Source organism: Xenopus tropicalis, chromosome 3 (assembly GCF_000004195.4).
Source record: "Xenopus tropicalis strain Nigerian chromosome 3, UCB_Xtro_10.0, whole genome shotgun sequence".
In the NCBI taxonomy this organism is placed as follows: domain Eukaryota; kingdom Metazoa; phylum Chordata; class Amphibia; order Anura; family Pipidae; genus Xenopus; species Xenopus tropicalis.
In genome coordinates this window covers 57,196,094-57,214,184 of record NC_030679.2, presented here as the reverse complement: position 1 = coordinate 57,214,184, position 18,091 = coordinate 57,196,094, and the positions used below count along the sequence as shown (strand labels likewise).

The 18,091-nt window shown below is 41.3% G+C and overlaps 1 protein-coding gene across 6 annotated transcripts in view; it reads right to left on the bottom strand.

Moving 5' to 3' along the window:
* Positions 1–18,091, bottom strand: part of srgap1 (SLIT-ROBO Rho GTPase activating protein 1) — a 109,049-nt gene that overhangs the window by 41,275 nt on the left and 49,683 nt on the right. For all 6 annotated transcript variants that reach the window (XM_031898916.1, XM_018092246.2, XM_002941251.5 and 3 more), the window contains one exon: positions 6,884–6,946. In XM_031898916.1, the coding sequence (XP_031754776.1) occupies positions 6,884–6,946 (63 nt within the window). The remainder of the gene's footprint in view (positions 1–6,883; positions 6,947–18,091) is intronic.

The window sequence follows — 18,091 nt, the reverse complement described above, 5'->3', positions numbered from 1 at the left end:
GCCCAACAGAGCTTACAATCTACAAGGAGAAAGGGTTGAGACACAAGGTGTGGGAATGGGCATGACCAGAGTTGAGAGGTGTGGCACAGGGTATTGCTAAACTAGATTAGGGTAAGCTTCCCTAAATAAATGCGTTTTTAGAGATCTCTTGAAGGCAGAGAGATTGGGAGAAAGTCTGATAGTTTGTGGGAGCGAATTCCAGAGAAGGGGGGCAGCCCTTGCAAAGTCTTGAATGCGAGCGTGTGAGGAGGGAATGAGAGAGGAGTTGAGGAGCAGGTCAGTAGAGGAGCGTAACAAGCGGGTTGGATGGTACCTAGAGATGAGTTCAGAGATGTAGGGTGGGCCAGAGTTATGAACTGCTTTGAATGTGAGAGTCATTAGTTTGAATTTTATCCTGGATGGTAGGGGAAGCCAGTGCAGAGATTGGCAGAGTGGCACGGCAGAGGAGGAGCGGTTGGAGAGGTGTATGAGCCTGGCAGCAGTATTCATTATGGACTGGAGAGGGGACAGTCTTTGGAGGGGAAGGCCAATTAATAGGGAGTTACAGTAGTCCAGGCGAGATATTATAAGAGAGTGAATAAGAATTTTGGCAGCATCTTGGGTGATAAATGATCGTATTTTGGAGATATTTCTTAGGTGAAAGTGACATGATTTGATAAGTGATTGGATATGAGGAGTGAAGGACAGGGCAGAATCAAGGATAACCCCAAGGCACCGGGCCTGGGAAGATGGGGTGATGGTAGAATTGTTAACCTGTATAGATACCTCGGGAACAATGTGGGCGTTGGATGGGGGAAAGAGAACCAGTTCAGTCTTAGAGAGGTTTAATTTAAGGTAACATTGGTACATCCAAGTGGAGATAGTGGACAGGCAGGAAGAGACGCGAGTTAGAAGCTCTGGGTTGAGATCAGGAGAGGAAAGATAGATCTGAGTATCGTCAGCATAAAGGTGGTACTGAAAGCCAAAAGAATTGATTAGTTTGCCAAGTGAGGAGGAATAGAGAGAAAATAGTAAGGGGCCCAGGACAGAGCCTTGGGGAACCCCGACAGAAAGAGGCAGGGGAGAAGATGATTCCCCATTGTAAGAGACACTGAAGGATCGATCTGAGAAACCAGGATAAGGCAGTGTCACGAAGGCCAAGAGAGCGGAGAGTCTGAAGGAGAAGAGGGTGATCCACAGTGTCAAAAGCAGCAGAGAGATCGAGAAGTATTAGTAGCGAGTAGTGTTTTTTGGCTTTAGCCGATAGGAGGTCATTTGTTAGTCGGGTTAGAGCAGTTTCGGTGGAGTGTTGTTGTCTAAAACCAGATAGTAGGGGATCCAGGAGGTTATTGTCAGAGAGGAATAGCGTCAGTCGGTTGGAAACTAGGCGCTCAAGCAGTTTGGAGATGAATGGGAGCAGAGATATAGGTCGGAGGTTAGTAGGATTGGAGGGATCAAGGGAGGGTTTTTTCAGAATAGGGGTTACAAGTGCATGTTTCAGTTGGGAGGGAAAGATTCCAGTAGAGAGCGAAAGATTGAATAGATGAGTTAAGGCTTTGATAAGACAGGGGTTGGCTTTGCGTAGAAGTTTGGTAGGAATGGGATCAAGCAGGCAGATAGTAAGGTGAGAGGAAGACAACAGTTTTGAGACTTCCTCTTCAGTCACTGGGGAGACGGAGCCAAGAAGAGACTGGGTAGCATGTAGGGAGGGAGGGGAATGGTTATGGGGATTAAGTTGTGCAATTTCACTTCGGATGGTGTCAATTTTATTTTTAAAGTGCTCTACAATAACTTGAGCAGTGACTGAAGCACACGGAGGGGGTGGAGGAGGGGACAGCAGAGAGTTAAAGGTAGAGACGAGTTGTGCAGGTTTTTTAGAGAGGGAGTTAATAAGTGCAGTAAAGTAGGCTTGGCAGAGGGTGGTATTATAGGAGAGCAGAGCAGATTTGTAGCTGCAGAAATTTGACTCTGACCTTGATTTGTACACTTGACCTCAAGTGTATGTGACTGTTTTTGGAGGGATTTGGTATGAGCAGTGTGCCAGGGTTGGAGTGGTTTGGGCCTCATGCGTTTTGTCTTGGCAGGAGCAAGCTCATTAAGGGCAGTGGCGAGTGTGCTGTAGTAGACAGAGGTAGCCCGATTAGGACAAGAGACAGTTAGGATGTTAGAATGAAGAGATTCAAAGGAAGAAGAAAGGTGTGACTTGTTTAGGGATTGCAGGTCTCGGTATGTGTATGTTTGGGGGACAGCAGAGGGTGTAGAGCAGGGGTGGGCAAACTACGGCCCGCGGGCCACATCCGGCCCCTTGGCCTTTTTAATCCGGCCCGCCGACAACGCCAAATCTCATCACGCGACACTTGGTGTAATTGGCGGGCCGGAATTAAAGAGATGAAGGGGGCTTAACGTTGGCCTGCCCCTGCCCGCCCTGGTCCGGTCCGGCCCGGGGGTAAGTAAATGTGGCCCGTGAGCCCAAAAGTTCTCACTCTCCCCCTGGTGTAGAGGGAGTTAGTGAGAGTTGAAATGTGAGCAGATTGTGATCAGAGAGGGGGAAAGGGGAGTTAGTGAAGTTGGAGGTAGAACAACATTTTGTAAATATAAGATCCAGGGAGTTTCCATTAGAGTGAGAGGGGGAGTCAGAGCACAGAGATAACCCAAAGGAGGATGTTAGTGAAAGGAGTTTAGAGTTTAGGCAGCAGGGGCATTAGGATTGTTAACAGGTATGTTAAAGTCACCTAGTACAATAGATGGGGAGTCAGAGGAAAGGAAGTAAGGAAGCCAGGCAGAAAAGTTGTCAAAGAATTGTGAGGTCGGTCCAGGAGGTCGGTATATGACCGCAATGCGAAGCAAAGCAGGGGAGAAGAGCCTAATAGAGTGAACCTCAAATGAGGAAAATGAAAGGAGGAGGTGGAAGGACTTTAAATGAATAACGGGGGGAGAGAAGGAGTCCTACCCCACCCCCTGCCGTTTCCAGGTCTGGGAGTGTGAGTAAGGTGTAGCCCCCCAAAGGACAGAGCAGCAGGTGAGGCAGTGTCAGTAGGGGAAAGCCAGGTCTCAGTTATTGCAAATAAGTGAAGCGATTTAGCGATGAAAAGGTCATGGATGGAGGTGAGTTTATTGCAGACGGAGCGGGAATTCCAGAGGGCACAGGAAATTTGAATAGAGGCTTTGGGTATAGGGGTAAGGTTTCCGTACTTTAAAGGGGTACAGGGTGGGTTTGGTGAATGTGTCCTTAACAGAACAGGGATGGGGTAAGGGCCAGGGTTGGGGGAAATGTCACCAGCAGCAAGTAACAGGAAGGAGAGGAATGCAAGGCGAGAGTGAGATTTGTATGTTTTTGTTTTATGTGAGGAGAAAGAGTGAACTGGAGTTATGAAAGACTTCATGTGCTGAGAGGAAAGGAGAGGAGAGTAGAGAGGCAGTGATTGTTATACCTTTCTGACTGGATGGAGGGTGTGGCTGGAGATGTTTTGAGAAACATAAAAGTGCAAAGAGGAGGAGGGCAGGATAAAACATTTTGGGGTAGGAAATAACAAACTACCAGGAACAAGCAAAGTTGTTTTCTTGCGATTCCACGTTGTAATAATAATAACACTGAGCTTGATGCAAACTCTTACTGGCATTTTCAGATTCAAGACAAAATGTAAAAAGGCATCATCTGCAAACAAAAATGGGCACAATTAACTGGCTCATTATATTAAGTGTTCAGTTTCAGTTTGGCTGAAAACTTAAGAGGCCTAATTATCAAGTAGTTACATTTATGTGTTTTTCTCTGTCCATTGTAATGCCTGCAACTACCCATTAAAGGTGTGTAATTCCAATCCCTGTAACTAACATCAATAATTTAAATATAGTGTAAGTCATGGTATAAAAACACCATAAAAAGAAGCAAATGCTAACCATAATTGTGCTTAATAAAGGGCCTAAATTGGCTTCAAAGTTGCTGTAAAGCCCTAAGTTTGCAATAAAGGCATTTTTAATGGATTAATATCTGCGGTGCTGTTTAATTCTTCAATAGTCATTTTTAAAGGAGAAGGAAAGGCTAAGTCACTGGGAGGTGCCAAATGTTAGGCCTCCCCCAGTTACTTTAATCACTTACTTTTTACCTCTTCTCTTCTTCACTTGTCTTCTCACGCTTGCGAGAAGACAACTTTAATTAAAAAAATAGCCAGCTTCTGCACTCTGCTGCGCATGCGGGATTTAGAATACTGAGGGAAGAGGAAACACTCGCTGCAGGTACCCTGACAGGAGCACCAGCCCAGGGAAAAAGGTAAGCAATTAAAGTCACTGAGGGGTGCCTTAGATTTTGAACCCCCCAGTGATTTTTACCTTTCCTTCTCCTTTAACCCAGCATTATAATAAACTGGTTATTTCGGTGATCATGTAAAATCAACAGACATTTTAATATGTTGTGATAAGTCTGGAATTCATATGCTAATGTTTTTTGGTTACTGTTTGTTTGGGGGGGGTATTTTACAACACTTGGCATACATACAAAATCAGATGTCACATTAGTATGATTTTTTAGCACTACTATAATCCTAGTACAAGAGGCCAGAAGGGAGAATGGCCTGACATAACTTGAAGGTCAGTGTGCCAATAATAAAAAACTCCAGTCACAGAGCAGAAACTGAAATCCCTCTTCATAGGTTGTAAAAAGTCATACCTCGAATTTAGAAGATTTGGTAACTTGTTTTTATACCAAACTACAGACTGCAAATCTGCCTATAATGGGGCCTAAAGCAAAATTTCATAAGTCTCTTCTGAACATCAAATAATCTTCTCTTCTTGTGACTTGATTATTGAATATAGGTGGTATACACCTTGTGCCCTCTGTTCCTGTAGAGAATCATTTTTGCGTGTTGGACTCTCTTTGTTCTCGGTATAAATAATATTTCAAACCTATGTTTGTATATTTGAAGACATCTTTTAGAGGGAGTAGGGTAGTGATATAAGGCAGATTGGGGCATACTGGGGCATACTGGGGAAAGTAGGCTTTTGCAGGAGCAGGTATCAAAAATTTATGGCAAAAAAAACAAAAAAAAACATTTACCGACAAATTCATCATACTCGATCCAGCCCCTAGCTTGTGTTTTCAACACGAGTGCACTGAGCAGGGCTTGGGCTGAACATGCTTTATGTTTTTTCTTATGCTTAACAGGGCAAAAGAGGAAATTTAAGCTACTCCATGTTTGGTCCTTACTAGGTAATTAGATTACCAGTACACAACCCCTCCCTATACCATTTGATGTGGGTTGTTAGCAGGAGTCCATTATGCAAGGGATTTCATGTGCATTGGTAATCTAAATATCTTGCAAGAACCAAATATGAAGTAGCTTCTCTGTTTGTTTTGTATGGCTAAAGACAATGAAAAACAACCATGGATTTTTGTGATTAAAAAAAAATAGGCAAAAAGCATGTTCAGCAAAAGCCACATTCACTGCACATGCTGAACAAGGAGATATATTGCCAAATTTGTAAGAAGCAAAACGTATTCCCAAAACATAAATACAATTCTAAATAAGAAATTGTTACCATTTTACAGTCTTATTGCTCAACAGAGTATAACTATATAATTGGTCCTAATTCACCTGTCCCTGACTTCACTAGAGTGCAGATGGATACTCTAGGGTAGAGATTGCTTTACTGGGCCCTGTTGAACCCAGGCTCAGTGAACCTTCCACCTGAGACACAGAGGCAGCCAAAGAGGAAGACCCACCCCTTTGCTAAACACTATATTTGAGTGCAAAGGGTGGGGTCAACCTGTAAACCAATAAGGCACATATGCAAAACTATAAACTGGCTACATGGGTCTTTGCCCAGTAACAGCATAAACTAGGAAGTTGTAGGGTTTAAAGCCATAGGGGCATGTTAACCCTATGGGTCCCTACAATTCTCAAAACAGGCAGAAATCCTCTGAACTGCATCCAGTGGATGCACCATAACAATGCCAGAAACAGCCTCAGGTGATAACATTGGCACTGCACAGCACAATCATGCATGCCCCTATGTCTGGGTTTATAATCCAGCAAAGGTGGCAACCCTAAAATAAGTGCTGACACCTTATGAACATTATATACAGTTGCGTACTTACAAATACATTTCATTAAGTGAGAGTCAGTGGTAATAGCATCCACAAAATATTTTATACAGTGCAAGTCAGTATGTTTGGACACTCTAAGCATATTATATACAGTAAGAAGCAGAAAGTACCGACAACAAAAACATATTCGGAGACCCAAGCACATTATATACAGAGAGTAAAGACACTCCAAGTTTTATGAAGCGAGAGTCAGCGGTCCCAGTTGTGTCAGGTGCATTGCCATCTTGCAATTACACTGGAATTCTGGAAAAAGTGCTGCATTGTGAGTAAGAAAACATGGCGAGTTGTGCCTGAAAAAGCACCTTGCACACTGCAGCTGTAGTTGCAAATAGACCCTATATGTTTTTATTCCAAAAATACTTTTCATTACTATTTTAATTTTATACCTTTCAAAAACAGCAAGCTGATCAGGTTTGCACACATACTTGCTCTTCTGTCTTCTATAAGGATAAAAAAAAGGAGCAAGTTTTTTTGGCCCCACTCATTGTAAAATAGTTTGTTAATGTTTAGTGGTAGCACTAATCAAAACCATATATGAAGTTCTTAAAGATGGATGAGTCGCCTCAGGATGTCAGAGCCAATGAAAAAGTGAAAAGAACATCTGTCCTATTTCACCATCAACTCGTTTTTTAAGGCCTTATCTGGTGATGATTTATGCAATGTTTGAGCAGCTTACTGTTTGAAGTATTTTGTTTTGCCATGCAAAGGGAAATAACCAGCAGTTACTTGAACCTTGCTGCATTCTTAGGATTCAAAAAAGCTTTAAAAACAGGAAAAAAAGGTCAAAATATATTAGATGCTTACCGTATACAGTTCATTGAGAACTTTCATTAGATCTTCATGCAGCTGAAATGCAATTTCTTTGCTCTACAATAAAAAGAAAAAAACTTAGATGTGTTTGTGTCTTATTAACATTTTCCCCCACCCAACACAGACCTCAATTGTGTAGATTCCATAAATGCATGATCTACATATTCTACTGGTCCTGCAGTAACATAATTATACAACAAAATAATGCTAATGACCGAACAACAACAAAAAAGTACTGCTAATGGCACACCACACAGACTGTCTGTTGGAATGTTTCCAGTGCGGAAGAAAAGCCCAAAGCTGCTTGTGCCACCTGCCTTTGATGGTAACTGTTAAGTAGTGTACAGGCAGATTTTCCCTGGAACTGAAAAGTGAACAAAGAAGTGAACAAGGAAGTAGAACTGCAAATATGGGGAACATCCCTTCCTCACAAGGTTCTGTAAGTGTACATATTCATGACTTGGGGCAGAAAGCCCAAGAAACAAGGGGATATTTTAAGTGAAATTGCATATGATTGATTAAGGGCATTGTGCAAAATATATTGCTGCTTTTATGCAAAGGACATATGCTGTACTATTCATAGATCCATTCAAACACTTACATAACCTAACAAATGTTGATACCTTTGTTATCTGCCCACACACATTATAAATAAGGCATGATGGAACTCTAAGTCCCACTGTGACTTATTGTCTATAATAAATATACATGCATAGACATCCAGTAAGGAATTACAAAATGTCAATAATGTAATCTCACGCTTCTTTTTAACAATTAGCTTATTTTTAGCCTGCTGTCAGCTTCATAAATCAATATGATCTTATTTGCTAGCCTGTAGTTATATATACAGTTTGTAACATTGTGTATAGATTGCTGATATATTATGCCACGAGGCAGAAAGTCACGATGAAGCAATGAATAATCTGCTCTACTATAATTTTCTTTATAATAAAGTCGCTTGCTTTGAATATTGGCACTATATTATTTTCTTTCTAACATGATGGGGGCGAGGTCGCCAAGTGAGCGGATCTTCTCCCGATATCCCCACCTATGGGGAATTTAGGCTAATTAAGTCGAATTAAAACGGTGGTAATGGGTGCAGTCAGTTCGGGGACCACATCAACGAGCCGATGCGGTCCCCGATCCAAGCAAATTTTTTAACCTGCCTGATCGGTATCTGGCCGATTTCAGGGCAGGCCCGTCATTGGTGCCCCTACGCGGGCCGAAAAGCAGCCGGTCTAAGGGACCGATATCGGCAGCTACAATCGTCCCGTGTATGGCCACCTCTACTGTCCGACTTTTTTCAGATTTGGATTTCCAGCGCTAAAGGTCACAGAAAAAAAAATGTGGCTTTTCCGAGATTTAGTATGTGTCATAACCGCTAAAAATTTGAATCCGACAATTTGTCACCTAAAACTTGCCGAGATAGTGTAAAAGTCAATGGCAGATGTCCCTTCCCATCCCTGGAGAATCCTTCTTTTGCTTCAAAACTTTAGAGGTTTTGGATTTTTGAAGCAGGTTGCATAATTGTGAATTTGCTGCAAATTTTTCCATGCTGACATTTTTCATTTCAGATATTCTAATAAATGCCAGACATTTGTGGAAATTAGTTTATTCGAATTTTAAAATAAAAAAAAAAAGAAAAATTTTAGTAAATCTGCCTATATGAGGGATGCAACTAAAACTTGCAAGACTTATGTATAATAAAGTCTATATTTAGCTTTTATCATAATATGCAGATTCATGTAATCAAAGTTTCAAAAATACATGTATATCCTTAGCCTTAGCTTTAAGACTTAGATTTAAGACAATCCAGTATAGCACAATTTATGCTGAATACTTATGATATAAATGATTACTTTGTGGGCTTTACTGCCCATTAATGCACGTTTCAGTTTAAATTATTATTTTAATTATTAGTATTCATTACCTGCAAAGCACGGACATATTCCACAGTGCTATAAAGAGAACACACATCATTCATCAGTCCCTGACCCTGCATTCCACCATGTTTTTTTTTTTAACTGGCATGAGGTGCTTAGTGCATCTGCACCCCAGACAGAGTATAAAACTGTGTGAACAATTAACTACTTAAAGGAACAGTAACACCGAAAAATGAAAGTGTTTTAAAGTAATTAAAATATAATGTACAGTTGCCCTGCACTGGTAAAACTGGTAAGTTTGCAACAGAAACGCTACTATAGTTTATATAAATGAGCTGCTATGTCAATAAGGAGGCAGCCATTGAAGCTGGGAAAAAGGAGAAAAGGCACAGGCACATAGCAGATAACAGATAAGCTTTGTAGAATATAATGGGGTTTTATCTGTTATCTGCTAAGTAACCTGTGCCCTTTCTCCTGTAAATGGCTGCCCCCGTGGCTACACAGAAGCTTTATTATATAAACTATAGTAGTCTTTCTAAGGAAAACACACCAGTTGTACCAGTACAGGGCAGCATTACATTACATAGTAATTACTTTTATACACTTTCATTTTTTGGTGTTACTGTCCCTTTAACAGGCACATCTAATTAGTTCATGGAATATGTATATGTTTGTAACGGATGCCATTGGATATGGTAATTTTATGGGTGGGATTATGGCTATATATTTCTTATGTGTAAGAAATGGAGAGAGGTCTCTGAGGAAGTGCGCTGTCACAAAACGCATAAAACCTCAAGCTGTGTTTTTTAAATGTGCAAATAAAGGTTGTTCGATTTTAATATCACCTGTTGCGGCTTTTTTATGCTGACCTGGAGTGCACTGCCAATGTGTGAAGTTTTGTGACCCCAGACAGAAGTACTCTCTGCATGAGAACTAAGGAAATGCTCTTGCACTTCAGTTCGGGGTCTTCATAAATGATGCCCATTGACTCATGACTGCTACACTTATATCAACTGTAAGACCTAGGCAGCTTTGTTTTCTTGCCATAATAAGCATTTTCCCATTTGTACAACAGATTACCATCAATGCATCATAAGCCATTTACAATGTCTACAAATGTAGAATGATACAATATGTTGTTGCGTCTTCAGAATCTCCAAAAACACCTTTTACAATAGAACTCGAGACCTTTATTTTATGGACTTAAATCAAATACTCCTGTAGCTTCTTTATGAATGTGTAATGGGATGATTAGAGTGCTTTCTAATTTATTTATCCCTTTCAGTGCAATGATGTAAAAGTAACTGCTGAAAGGGCCACTAAACTAAAGCTATTCTTATCTAAAGCAGCCTGATTGTACTTTCAGCACTGAATCAAATATCAATTACATTTTTCTGGAAAGTAGAAGAAGCCATTATACATGGTCTTACTGAAGATATAAGCTTATATTCAGAACGGATTGACTAAGCAGTATTTTTGCAAAATTTACATCTAGAACAGGAAATACTTCAAATATATTGCTAACTGCTTTCAGAGCTTTCCACTGTCCACTGCAAAAAACAGTTTTGTTGTTGAAGATCTCCTTTAACTCAGCCTAATCAGCACTTTACATTTACATAAGCCCAGTAAACAGGGTTTTAGTTGAAAATGTGTTTTATGTGTGATTTTAAGAAAGAAAAATAAACTTTTTATGTATTTTTCATTATTTATTGTACTTTTGCCACCCCCTTGGTTGAGTTTATGGTATTAATGGTGGTTATGGAATACAAGGCAAATTAATTGTTGTTGGTTATTGTCGTTCACCAGCAACAATTCATTTACCATTTATGCCATTACCAGCATTAAGGAAACAGCCAGCTAAAAGCAGTAAAGGAATGCTATACGGGGCACGTTAAGGTTAGCATCAGGCTAATGGACACAGCCCTCCAACTGGTCATGAACTGACAAAAACTTTATATAATATAAGCCAGTGCTGTCCAACTGGCGGCCCGCGACCCCCCTCTGTGTGGCCCCCCACCTGTCTGGATGCTTTGATGACTTACCTTTGAGTAAGCTTTAAATGGTATCAGTACTGTGATTAACTGGCCCCCTGCATGGTTCTCACCTCAGATTCAGGCTGTAATCAGGCTGTATTGTTTAAATATATAATCCCCTGTGTTGTTCACACCTTTCAATCCCTGCATTGTTCCCCCCTGCAGTGTTCACACCTCAGGCTCAGGCTGTAATCACCCCCATTGTTCCCCTGTTCACACCTCAGGAGCAGTAGAAACCCACAAATAATCCCTGCACACTGCAAAAAGAACATATACTGAGGTGGTACTGCAATTAAAAAGTTTTTTAATATATAGTTATTTTGCAGACTGTAGGAGCAGTGCCAGCATTGTGTCACTGTAGGCTGCCTGTGTGTGCCATACACACAGGCATCATAGGGCAAGCCGAGTATGGCACACACAGGCAGGGTAGGGAAGGCACACACAGGCAGAGTATGGCACACACAGGCCAAGTATGGCACAAACCAGCCAAGAATGGCAAACACAGTGAGAGTATGGCACACGCAGGCAGGGTAGGGAAGGCAGAGTATGGCACACACAGGCAGGGTAGGGCAGGCAGAGTATGGCACACACAGGCCAAGTATGGCACAAACCAGCCAAGAATGGCGCACACACAGTGAAAGTATGGCACACAGACAGGGTAGGGAAGGCAGAGTATGGCGAACACAGGCAGGGTAGGGCAGGCAGAGTATGGCACACACAGGCAGGGTAGGGCAGGCAGAGTATGGCACACACAGGCAGGGTAGGGCAGGCAGAGTTTGGCACACACAGGCAGGGTAGGGAAGGCAGAGTATGGCACACACAGACAGGGTAGGGCAGGCAGAGTTTGGCACACACAGGCAGGGTAGGGCAGGCAGAGTATGGAACACACAGGCAGGGTAGGGCAGGCAGAGTTTGGCACACACAGGCAGGGTAGGGAAGGCAGAGTATGGCACACACAGACAGGGTCGGGAAGGCAGAGTATGGCACAATCAGGTAGGGTAGGGCAGGCAGAGTATGGCAGGTTTTTGCTGTACTACAACCATTAATATGGGTATGGTCATGTGATAACATGGGTGTGGTTTCAAGTGGGTGCGGTTTCAAAAAGGGGAGTGGTCAAAACTGGCTTCCATTATCGGCCCTCCACCACGTAGGTCGGAAAAATTCCGGCCCTCGGTACAACAGAAGTTGGACAGCACTGATATAAGCTATCTGTTGGTTAAGTATTCATTCTGAGGGTATTGTTTTCCTTTAAGCTGGCCATACATTCACCAATATACAGTGGCTTGCAAAAGTATTCGGCCCCCTTAAACTTTTCCACATTTTGTCACATTACAGCCACAAACATGAATCAATTTTATTGGAATTCCACGTGAAAGACCAATACAAAGTGGTGTACACGTGAGAAGTGGAACGAAAATCATACATGATTCCAAACATTTTTTACAAATAAATAACTGCAAAGTGGGGTGTGCGTAATTATTCAGCACTTTGTAGAACCACCTTTTGCTGCAATTACAGCTGCCAGTCTTTTAGGGTATGTCTCTACCAGCTTTGCACATCTAGAGACTGAAATCCTTGCCCATTCTTCTTTGCAAAACAGCTCCAGCTCAGTCAGATTAGATGGACAGTGTTTGTGAACAGCAGTTTTCAGATCTTGCCACAGATTCTCCATTGGATTTAGATCTGGACTTTGACTGGGCCATTCTAACACATGGATATGTTTTGTTTTAAACCATTCCATTGTTGCCCTGGCTTTATGTTTAGGGTCGTTGTCCTGCTGGAAGGTGAACCTCCACCCCAGTCTCAAGTCTTTTGCAGACTCCAAGAGGTTTTCTTCCAAGATTGCCCTGTATTTGGCTCCATCCATCTTCCCATCAACTCTGACCAGCTTCCCTGTCCCTGCTGAAGAGAAGCACCCCCAGAGCATGATGCTGCCACCACCATATTTGACAGTGGGGATGGTGTGTTCAGAGTGATGTGCAGTGTTAGTTTTCCGCCACACATAGCGTTTTGCATTTTGGCCAAAAAGTTCCACTTTGGTCTCATCTGACCAGAGCACCTTCTTCCACATGTTTGCTGTGTCCCCCACATGGCTTGTGGCAAACTGCAAATGGGACTTCTTATGGTTTTCTGTTAACAATGGCTTTCTTCTTGCCACTCTTCCATAAAGGCCAACTTTGTGCAGTGCACGACTAATAGTTGTCCTATGGACAGATTTCCCCACCTGAGCTGTACATCTCTGCAGCTCCCCCAGAGTCACCATGGGCCTCTTGGCTGCATTTCTGATCAGCGCCCTCCTTGTTCGGCCTGTGAGTTTAGGTGGACGGCCTTGTCTTGGTAGGTTTACAGTTGTGCCATACTCCTTCCATTTCTGAATGATCGCTTGAACAGTGCTCCGTGGGATGTTCAAGGCTTTGGAAATCTTTTTGTAGCCTAAGCCTGCTTTAAATTTCTCAATAACTTTATCCCTGACCTGTCTGGTGTGTTCTTTGGACATCATGGTGTTGTTGCTCCCAATATTCTCTTAGACAACCTCCGAGGCCGTCACAGAGCAGCTGTATTTGTACGGACATTAGATTACACACAGGTGCACTCTATTTAGTCATTAGCACTCATCAGGCAATGTCTATGGGCAACTGACTGCACTCAGACCAAAGGGGGCTGAATAATTACGCACACCCCACTTTGCAGTTATTTATTTGTAAAAAATGTTTGGAATCATGTATGATTTTCGTTCCACTTCTCACGTGTACACCACTTTGTATTGGTCTTTCACGTGGAATTCCAATAAAATTGATTCATGTTTGTGGCTGTAATGTGACAAAATGTGGAAAAGTTCAAGGGGGCCAAATACTTTTGCAAGCCACTGTAATTGTATGAAACTATGTTTTGTAAGATTTTTTGCCAAAACATAGTTTTTCATGTGTGGGCTCCAAATTATCGTCCCAATGATTTTCGTACCATGGCAACTAGTCGTTTATTCAACAAATTAGTAGTTTTGGTTGGATAATGATAAAATTGCACATTTATTGTATATCTGACTATATCCTTGGGGAACCTACAATGCATTTTCGGGACACTGCTTTCATACAAATGGTGTCTGCCAACTATTTCATGTTCAGAACATCCTCCTATTATTTTTAGGGCTTTATCCTACAATTTTAACCTGAATGTTATTTTTAGATTGTTGCATTTAAATGTACAATCAATATCCGAATGTTCATCAGAAGAAGACTAGCCTTTAGGCTAACTTTTAACAGATGATTAGTGAAGTTCACAATACTATTAGTTTGTGCCAGCATGGTTTTATGCGTAACAGATCTTGCCAGACTAATTTAGTTGCCTTTTATGAGGAGGTGAGCAGGAACCTTGATGCTGGAATGGCAGTTGATGTCATCTACTTGGACTTTGCTAAAGCGTTTGATACAGTACCTCACAGAAGGTTAATGATCAAATTAAGGAATATTGGCCTAGAACATAATATTTGTAATTGGATAGAGAACTGGCTGAAGGATAGAGTACAAAGAGTGGTTGTAAATGGAACATTTTCTAATTGGACCAGTGTGGTTAGTGGAGTACCGCAGGGGTCAGTCCTTGGGCCTTTGCTGTTTAACTTGTTTATTAATGACCTGGAGGTGGGCATAGACAGTATTGTTTCTATTTTTGCTGATGACACTAAATTGTGCAAAACTATAAGTTCCATGCAGGATGCTGCCGCTTTGCAGAGCGATTTGACAAAATTAGATAACTGGGCAGCAAACTGGAAAATGAGGTTCAATGTTGATAAGTGCAAAGTTATGCACTTTGGTAGAAATAATATAAACGCAAACTATCTACTGAATGGTAGTGTGTTGGGGGTATCCTTAATGGAGAAGGATCTAGGGGTTTTTGTTGATAACAAGTTGTCTAATGCCAGGCAGTGTCATTCTGTGGCTACTAAAGCAAATAAAGTGCTGTACAAAAAAGGGCATTGACTCAAGGGATGAGAACATAATTTTGCCCCTTTATAGGTCCCTGGTAAGGCCTCACCTTGAGTATGCAGTGCAGTTGTGGGCTCCAGTCCTTAAGAAGGATATTAATGAGCTGGAGAGAGTGCAGAGACGTGCAACTAAACTGGTTAAGGGGATGGAAGATTTAAGCTATGAGGTTAGACTGTTGAGGTTGGGGTTGTTTTCTCTGGAAAAGAGGCGCTTGCGAGGGGACATGATTACTCTGTACAAGTACATTAGAGGGGATTATAGGCAGTTGGGGGATGTTCTTTTTTCCCATAAAAACAATCAACGCACCAGAGGTCACCCCTTTAGATTAGAGGAAAGGAGTTTCCATTTGAAGCAGCGTAGGTGGTTTTTCACGGTGAGGGCAGTGAGGTTATGGAATGCCCTTCCTAGTGATGTGGTAATGGCAGATTCTGTTAATGCCTTTAAGAGGGGCCTGGATGAGTTCTTGATCAATCAGAATATCCAAGGCTATTGTGATACTAATATCTACAGTTAGTACTAGTGGTTGTATTTATAGTTTATGTATGTGAGTGTATAGATTGGTAGGTGTGGGTTAGGTGTGCTGGGTTTACTTGGATGGGTTGAACTTGATGGACACAGGTCTTTTTTCAACCCTATGTAACTATGTAACTATGTAACTGTGTAAGTTAGTAAAAAAAAAATCTCTGCAAAGCAGATTGCCTATTTATAAAGTTGTCTTGTAAACCAAACAAAAATAATCCCAGAGTACCCATTTAGAAAATTTCCATATGTTAAAACAATTACAAACCTCATTGTTTGTATCTTTATAAAATAATGTCATTATTTTCCAGAATGCAGAGATTACTGCCAATATTTTGTAAACTAACATTATTAGGACAATTGGAAAAATAAATTATTGGAAAGGGATTAGAACACTACAGAAGGACAATGGGATGTATTTAGAGAGGCTGTGGTCTATTAGCCATAGAAAATGTTATCTAGCAAAATATTCCCTCCTAGCTTATTCAGCTTGGCTCAAAAATATATATATCTATTTCTGAGTCTGGTCTCTCCCATATCTCTCATGGCATAATTTGGTGATCAGTGTCCTATCCCCTTTATATGTCCCTTAACTTGCCATGTAAATTAACTTATGTGGATTATGGACCACTCACCCTATATACCACCAACTTTTGCTCCTGTGGACTATGCACTCTTGCTGCGCAACACTTACTGTTCTGGGTGATATATGTCTTAATTCATCTTCTCCTTTTTTACTTTCCCTCTTTTTATTCTCCTGTTCTAGGGTTCTCTAATTCGGCCAATTCAGTAAATTACGTATGATATAGTACCCTGGTAAAACATAAGTAAGGTTACTTTCCTACAATGTTCCCCAAAATGATATGTTTATGAGCACAATTGATCATTAGGTGGGAGTCTCTGAGTTACAGGAGTGCCTGTAACTCTAGTGGTTATTGAATTTCCCAATACAGAGTATTAATTGGGATAGTTCCAGTTTCGCATTTTTTATTTTAAATTTTTTACTTTTGACAACCTGGCATTACAACCTTTCCACACCAGGCACTTGACCATAGCAACGCATAGACGTTACCATGGCAACGCGCACCTTACACAGGGTCTTCCCCTGGAGTAGTAAGCAGCTGTGCTCCCCTTTGAACAGCAGTCCTGCAATTCCCGCCTCACACTGACAGGTTCTGGCTACAACACTGGATATAACATTTGTAACAGTAAGTCCCTAATACATTGTAACCGCTCCTAATTATTGCAACATATGCCTAGCGTGAACTCCCTATTCCTTCACTGACTCTAAGGTACTTGGTTTTTTTTTTTTTCCCCACCAGTTTAGCTCTGTTTTGTTTAACAGCATACAATGTTGCGCTTTCCTGAGACACAAGTGCTTCAGAATCTCCTGTATATTGTTGTATGCCGTATTTTCTGTGTATATATTCCCTTTTATTTTTACTTTTTTGCAAATTCTTTTGTATATTCACAACTTTGGTGTTTTCCCCCAATGATTGACTTGTGTTGATGATGTCATTCCCCACTTTTCCCGCCCCTGAATGTTAAAGGAGACATATTGGATAAATGGGAAAAAAAGGTAATTTTGTAGGCAATTATGAATAATATCCGGTGCTGGTTTCCCTTTGGGCTAAACATTAACCCTATCTGTAACAATGGCCCCTTTATTGGAGCTCCCTATAGATCCTCTCACTTCTCTGCCCGAGTTTGAAATGGAGAGTGGGCGTGTCCTAACGGTCCCTGCCAGAAGCACATTAGGAGAGGGAGAGCCAATCCCAGCCCTGCAGTCACACAAGCACAGACAGGCTTCAGTTCCCTATCAGGTCAGCCTAGCTGCTGATTGGTTCCTATCCTACAGTGCAGGTTATGGAGGGCCGCCGGCTACCCAGCTCATCCAGAGAATTCAGCCAGCAGGAAGTGGAACAGATGGGCGGGGCTAGTGGGGGTTTTTGTGGAATTTCTCAATAAATCAGTCAGAAACACAACTTTTTTAAGCACAATCCTTCTATATCTAGAGGAGTATAATTCCCTGGTACATTCATAATTTTTATAGGATATGTCTCCTTTAATTAGGCACTGGTTTAGCTGTGTGAGTCACTTTGAAAAAGAACGTTAGTCTTCTCAATAAACACTAGACCTCTGTGTGCTCATCAGTGGAAGTGACATGATGCATGTCAAGGTAAACAACCCCTAACAATAATGTAACAGTAAGTACAAATTTAGGCAATGGTAAGTGAAATTTAATTATTTGTTGAATGAGATACTGGAATATGAATAGGCCTGAATCGGAAGCAGTAATAAAATGTAACAATAACAATAAAACTGTAGCCTCAAAGAGTGATACTATTTTAGATGCTGGGATTTTTACCCCCATTTGAAAGCTGCATAAAGGCAGAAGAGGAAAGGAAACAATTCAGAAATTATAAAAAATAAAATTGAGACAAGTTTGCAAAGTTGCTAGGATCAGAGCATTCCATAACACCCTAAAAGTTAACCCCTAACAATAAGGTAACAGTAAGTACAAATTTAGGCAATGGTAAGTGAAATTTAATTATTTCTGCATCCATATTCTGAACCCAATCTCAGTCATATAACTGTCTGTCTATCACAGTCAATCAATGTAACTTGTCATTCTGTCACATGCAAAGAAATTGTAGCAGGAATGCTATTTTGGTCCCTAGGTACGGTTGATCTATTTCACAAGCAAACAGACCAAGGGAGTGCCCTTAAACAGCTAATTAGCATGGAAACTGAAAGTTGCTTGCTTATTTCTATGCTTTTCCCTCA